General features: G+C 38.8%; 1 protein-coding gene across 1 annotated transcript; it reads right to left on the bottom strand.

Annotated features, from left to right (window-relative positions):
• Positions 1–909: 909 nt before the first annotated feature.
• LOC105050925 (protein NSP-INTERACTING KINASE 1) lies at positions 910–6044 on the bottom strand. The gene is made up of 11 exons (XM_010931155.4): positions 5639–6044; positions 5426–5558; positions 5229–5300; positions 4978–5121; positions 4808–4879; positions 4651–4710; positions 4078–4175; positions 3058–3207; positions 2600–2941; positions 1700–2079; positions 910–1502 (listed from the first exon to the last, which is right to left on the bottom strand). Exons 1-11 carry the CDS (start codon positions 5739–5741, stop codon positions 1182–1184), a joined length of 1875 nt encoding a protein of 624 aa, XP_010929457.1. The 5' UTR covers positions 5742–6044; the 3' UTR covers positions 910–1181.
• Positions 6045–6960: the final 916 nt, after the last annotated feature.

Below are 6960 nucleotides of genomic sequence, written 5' to 3'. Positions count from 1 at the left end.
AACTGAGTTGACTAATCCAAGTCAAATGAAATATGTGTGAATGGTACGACTCTGGCTGAGGAATTTTCCAACCGTGCTCTACCTAACCAATTGCTACGCTGTTGGACCGGTTACATTCCAAGATGCAACTTGTTGGCTCTACTCAAAGAGAAATTAGGGCTCAAAATGGAACAGGATTAAGTTGGGCCTGCCTGTGCCCTACGTTCAGCCCAAAGTATTGAGGGAATTCTGTGCTTCTTTACTTTGAGCTCAACCCTAGATTAGATCCGTGGTGGGAATGTTTTCAGATGGTGCTAATGATTTAATAATCATCTTTGTAGTCTCTGATCAATCTTCCAATTCATGTTCTTACCTATTATTAGATATCCCAAAAAAGGTTGTCTAATGAGACTACTTCTTAGTCCATGTCGTACTACATGATATCCTTGGAGAGTAAAGGTTAATTTCACCTGCTTCTTAATCTTTCTAGCTTTTGCAATATTTGCTTCTCCGTACCAACAATTCTTCACCATATTCTTTCTGGCTTTTCCAGTGAAAGATCACGTCTCCTATTGAATATTGCGTTCCACTGCAAACTTTAGGTGATCATCAAATTTATTCTGTAATTTTATGTTAAGTTGGAGGCAACAGCTTGACCGGTCTGGGATGCTTGAAACCAAATGAGACCAAACAGAGTCTCTCTCAAGCCAGCATTACCATGACTAATTAACCATCTATGGTATGATAGGTATAACTTCAACTAGCCATACTTGCCTTGTCAGCACTTTGAAGCTCCAACCTAAAGATATCTTGGAGATGTGGATCAGGGATTTGGCAGCAATAAGCACTGGAGCATTGCATCTTGGAGCATTCAGTCTTTGCATTAATGCAGCATCTGTACTTCAGCTTAAAGAGATAACCATACATACCTTGAATATAAAGCAGTATTTGCTACTAAAGAAGGAACCAAATTGCTTACAATTTCCCTTTCTATGATTCAATTACATCACCTATTCCTTTGTCACTGAACTGTCATAATGCACACCAATATCAAGCTATTTTATACAAAATGCTCATGATAATTCACATTCTTGAATACTCCATCAAGGCTGACTTAACTACCTCCACAGCCATCACCAAATATAATGGCCCTGATATATACAGGACAAAACTGAATTATTGTTCTCTTTGTTATCAACTAATTACCTTGGCCCAGATAGCTCCATTGCTTGGACAAGCAGTGAGGAGTCATCAGTCAGGTCGGAGTAGCGCTCTGAGGAGGAGAATTCGGGCATCTTGAACTTGTGTGCCTCAACTCTCTGAGAGGCCTCCCATCTCTCTGCGAGTCCATCACCTTCGAGCATGCGCACCACCTCGGACATTTTGGGCCTCTGGCCTGGGAGATACTGGGTGCACAAGAGTGCCACTTGGACCATCTCTTCGAGCTCAATCCGATCATAGTCATTCTTCAGGTCCTTGTCCACAAGCATGTCGAGCTTCTTTTCTTGGTGGATTTTCTTCACCTGAATGGTTAAACAGGCAGAGAATGTTTTTACAAAGCGATTGAAAGCATAACAAGTTCATGGTATTCTATATATGGCCATTTCAGTTATACTATGAGGTATCAACTTTTTTTGTGCATGGCCCAAGACAAGGATGAATACATAATGCTTTAGAGATAAATGATGTCAGCACACCAGAATTGGTGCAGTGTGCTTACCCAATCAAGCATGGCTCCTTTCTGGTTTGCTGCCTTTCCAAATTCCATTGCTCTTAGACCAGTAATCAGCTCAAGGATAAGAATTCCAAACCCAAAGACATCAGTTTTCTCAGAAGACTGGCCCGTCGAGAGATACTCAGGAGCTATATGCCCAACAGTACCCCTTACAGCAGTAGTGACATGGGAGTCCCTGTGATCAAGGAGCTTCGCGAGCCCGAAGTCTCCTACAACAGCCTCACAATAGTCATCTAGCAATATATTAGCAGCCTTTACATCTCTGTGAATGATCTTGGGATCACACTGCTCATGTAGATAGAGCAGACCCCTTGCAGCCCCCAAAGCTATTCTTTTTCTAGTGCTCCAATCCAAGGCTGGTTTTGCTGAAACAAATAGCAAAGAACTAAAAGATTTAGGATACTTCTCATTTATCTGAAATTTATAATAAAGTGATATAGCCATTTTGTACATGCTTGGTCCAGCTGTTATAAGACTATGATTTAGAGTTCTATTCCAAGCTAGAACATGACGATCTTATTGAATCATAAACTTTCATCAATCATTCTCTATCATCTAATCTAATGTAAATTATCTCTAGCAGAAAGGCATTGACTCTTACAGTTTGTTTTCTGTTATACAATATGTCTAATGTCAAAAAATTAAAAGTTCTCATCTAACACCATTTTACATGATTCCTTTCGATGAAGCCTTGGTATATATTTAGGACTACTAAAATCTCAATGATTTCCACCTTCATATGTTGTCGTTAGCCTGTAATAAGAACCATTAAGCTAAAAGGCTCAAAACTTGACAGTAGATAGTCCCACAGCATTTGATTTGCTTTGGATAATCATTTATCTGCTTTGAACAAATCATGATACACTGCTAGGCACCATATTTTACCTTTGAGTCGGGAAGCAACACTTCCATTAGACATGTAAGGATACACGAGAAGTCTCTCTGTAGTAGTCATGCAAAATCCATACAGCCGGAGTAGGTTTCTATGCACTGCCAGGCTTATCATCTCTACCTCAGTCTGGAACTGGATCTCACCGCCTGCAGCATTTCCATCCTTCAGCCTTTTAACAGCTACCAATGTTCCATCTTGTAGCTGACCTTTATACACATTTCCAAAGCCACCTTTTCCTAGTATGTTTTTGCTGCTGAAATTATTTGTCGCAATCTGAAGCTCTCTAAATTGGAACCTTTTCAGATTTCCAAGACAAACTTCCTCATTGTGTTGATCTGAAAAGTGACATCATGCGAAGTTCAGATGAAGGATTAGCCTATAAATTTGTCATGACTTTAACTGGAAAGTTAGAAATGATTGTAGCTTTTGTTTATCTTACACTTTTACTTACCATTTACATCAAAGAAGATTTGTTGGTTATGTCTTTGCCTCCACCAAAGAAATAGTCCAAGTCCAAGGCTAAGTAAACAGATACTTCCTAGGCTGGAAACAAATGCAATCATGACTTTGTGACTTTTAGGTCTTCCCCTGGGTGGAGAGCCTTGAGAGAAAACAGAATGAAGGTCAAAATTGTGGCAATGATAAGCCCAAACAGTACAAAAGTTCTTCAAGCATTACTTTCCAGAACAACAACTAGAGTAAATGACCTACAGCAGTAACTAGAGAATATTTAGAATAATGAGATAGTTGTAGATGACCATTGAATGAATATCTTCAGCAGAGAAAAAAAAATGGAAATAAATCCATAAAAGAATAAAAAAAATGAAACCCAAAATTAAACATGGTAAGAAATTGACTATAGCAGTAAACTCATCTTACAATGGCTGAATGATGGTGCTAACACTTCTCTGGGGAATTTTATAACAAAGGAACAACAGGATATGCAACCAATGTCCAGATCTGTCCAAAATCTTTTCAGCCAATGAAATCATAACTGTTAAGTGCAAGAGCTATTCAGGACTCTAAACAGCTAAAAAACACATTATGCAATCTATTTCAGGTGTCAATACTCAACCATAACAGTTACTCTGTGAATTTAGATGGCTTGGCAGAAAGTATATTGGTGCAGTAACAAACTGCTAGGTACAGCACAAGAGCTGATGACAATGAAAGAAGCAAAGATTTGGACTGGGAAGAGGGAGTTCATGAATGATTCTTGGCAAAGCATATTGCTGACACCCCAATTTACATGATAATGTTCTCATTCGGTATTGTGAGCCAGGATTTTGGGATTATAAGATTTCCTCCTATGTAAACTGGTTGAATTTAAATAGCAAACAAATGTCACAAATTATTGGATTCAGAAAGAAATTAACCATGAACATATGTCAAAATCAATCCCATTTAAACAAATAATAGATTTTATTCAGAAAAAATTTTAAGCTGAAAACCACAGAGTTAGAATCAGTACTTTGCGAATTATTCAAGTTGAAGGAGATCGGCATAGGCACGGTCCCATAGCATTCTTGCTCCAAACCAGTGGCACAGATCAAAGGATTCCCAACGATGCTGCAGTGAAATCAAAGATACCTTTACACTCAGATTGCATCTTTTTCAGCATATATAGAAGTGAGGAGGAAAATGCAGAGCACAACATATTAAGGATGAAACATGAAGCCGAATCAATTGCTTGCTGTGCTAATTAGTCTTGCCCCTACACCGTGGTGGGGGAAGCAAGATGATTTGCCTCTTTAAAATATAACACTCATTTATGTATTTGAAATTAATAAATAAAAGTCTAGTTGTGACAAAGGACAAAGCTCTTAACAGGTAGGAACTAGATCCATGATAAATGGTTACATTTATGAGTGACATGCCTTCCTTTAGGTTATAAACTGTAGGAACTCTTTGATCAGTTTAAGAAACCTGATCAACAGAATGTGCATTTACTACAGAGTATCTAACCCTCAGAACAGCAATGAACTACCATATAGCAATCTTCAAATAAATAAAATCCAGATAAAGAAGGAAGGGGAAGACTTACTTGAAAGTTCTAGCTGGGAACCTGGGTATAGGACCACTCAAATTATTATAAGACAAGTCCCTGCATCATGAAAACCAGAGAATCCTCTCCTTCAGTTACAAATGACCATAAGAGAAAGAACTTGGTTTACCAAGAAGAGAGAAGGCAAGAGACTTACAGAAAAGCAAGTTGAGGGATATTAGCCAAAGACATGGGGAATGATCCCGAGAGACTGTTATTGTTAAGCCTCCTGCTCTCCAACAAAGAAATGAAAGAAAAGGAATTTGTAAGACATAGACCCAAAACTACAGAAGTCACTTAAAAAAAGTTCTGTTTATCTCCACTTACAGGTATTGGAGGCTTTTCAAGTTGCCCACCGAGGAGGGAATTTCGCCAGAGAAGTAGTTGTTAGAGAGATCAAGTGTGCGAAGCCTTGAGAGCTTCCCTATCTCTGCTGGTAGTGGTCCTGATATGTTGTTGTTCTGCAGAAGCCTACACAAACATTTCCCACGCACCAGTGAGAAAGAACACCTACCAAGATGTGCTCAGGGAAAGAAATTGAAGAGAGGAAAAGTGAACAACATATTTTAAGAACTTACACAATTTCGAGGTTGGTCAAGTTTCCTATGCTTGGGGAGAGTGTACCAGATAAATTCTGGCTAGGAGTTCCTCTGCAACAATGCCATTTCCTCCCACACTTAAAAAAGGAATAGGTGACAAACCAAGTAGAATGTATCCATTTTGTCTCCCAACATGATGGAAAACAGAAAGAAAAAAGAGAGGTGTTTGGACTTACAGGCCAGTGACTAGGTTTTGAGGTGAGCATGTCACCATAGTCCAGCTGCAAGGATCAACGGAGTCCTTGTCCCAGTTCTCAAGAACATTATGTGGATCCTTCAGAAAGGCTTTTATACCCATCAAAGCTTGCACTGGAACAGAAAAGCAATGTCAAAGAAAAAGTCTCTCTCCCTTCATGGAAGATAAGGAGGGGAAGAAAAGGAGATGCTACCTTCAAAGTTGACACCTTTAGGCGAGAGAATAGCGGTTGCAGAAGCCCAGGACAAGAAGAAGGCTATCCAAAAGACCCAAACTTTGCCCTTCTTTGCTCCCATGGAACTCACAGGCTCTGAAGAACAGATACCAATATAAGGAAAATATAGCCTGTTAGTGGCTTTGAAGCTTTCAGGGTGCGGTTTTAATGGAGTCAGTTGATCACAATCATTAATTAGCTCTCTCTTTCCTTCACTTCTGATTGTTTCGTGGCTTCTGTGATCAGAACAAGCATGCAGCCTTCCTCATGCCTCTGTGATGTCAGTGACCATGACAAAGGCCACAGGCTTTGGTGCCTTGGGTGTATGAAAAGAAGAAAAAGAAGAGGGAGAACAAACATGCCTGCCACTGGGTTTTGGGCAGAATGAGGTAAGTGGGTATAAAAAATAGAGAAATCTAGGAAGCCAGAAGTTAGTAGTGCAATGAAGTATATTGCTTCAAAAGAATCAGAAACAGAAAATTCCTTGGTGAGTCAGCAGAATTGCTTGTTTGGAAAGTGTGTTTGGGGGAATTTCATGACAGATTAAAGAATGAGCTGGATATGTTATTTGTGTAAGAAAGAAATCAGTGTCCCACTGCCATTTTGAGTGTATAGAAAAAAAAGAAAAAAGAAAAAAGCAAAGTATAAATACAAAACCACTTGATCAAAGCAAGCTTAAATTGTATAAAAGTCGCATTAAAATATGAATGGATGCTAATGATAATGTCACAAGAAAAACAATGGTAAAGGGACCCCAAAGGGTCCATATGAACAGTACAATCAATCTTTGCCATCATCTTTTTATGCACCATTATCTCTGATTAAGGGACCACAATTTGAATGAATTATTTTGCTGATGCATTATAATAACCAAGAATTTTTATCAATATTATCAATATTTTTTCTTTTGAGCTGTCGCGAGTTAGGATGTTAGAAAGATCCATTACTCCTGCCAACTTAGCCGGTCCATGTAACATTTTTGACCTAAGAGGACATGTAAAAGGTGGTCCAATAATACGATGGTCCACAACGACAATATAGAGTTGAAAACACGAGTAAGCATCCCATTGGACCTATGATTATTGATGCACTCTCCATGGGGACAACATCTCCATCAACAAGTTAAAAGTAATGTAATCAACCAAGACATGCCCATCAATCAAATAATTCTTGGGCAACATGAGACATGAAAAACATCTAAATAAAATGGTATCCAAGGGACACTGCGGGAGCAAATAAAATGAAGGAAACCTATCCAAAATCTGTATGTTTCAAACATAAATATAGGAATTGTGGAAGAA

Source organism: Elaeis guineensis, chromosome 8 (genome assembly GCF_000442705.2).
Source record: "Elaeis guineensis isolate ETL-2024a chromosome 8, EG11, whole genome shotgun sequence".
In the NCBI taxonomy this organism is placed as follows: domain Eukaryota; kingdom Viridiplantae; phylum Streptophyta; class Magnoliopsida; order Arecales; family Arecaceae; genus Elaeis; species Elaeis guineensis.
This window is presented reverse-complemented; position numbering and strand designations above follow the sequence as displayed.

Excerpts from the sequence above, each read along its gene's own strand:
- LOC105050925 (XM_010931155.4), bottom strand. The coding sequence starts at position 5,741 with ATGGGAGCAAAGAAGGGCAAAGTTTGGGTCTTTTGGATAGCCTTCTTC. Across the intron at positions 5,301-5,425 it reads CAAAACCTAGTCACTGGCCT|AGGAACTCCTAGCCAGAATT; the intron begins GTAAGTCCAAAC and ends GCATTGTTGCAG. Across the intron at positions 5,122-5,228 it reads TTGACCAACCTCGAAATTGT|GCTTCTGCAGAACAACAACA; the intron begins GTAAGTTCTTAA and ends ATGTTTGTGTAG.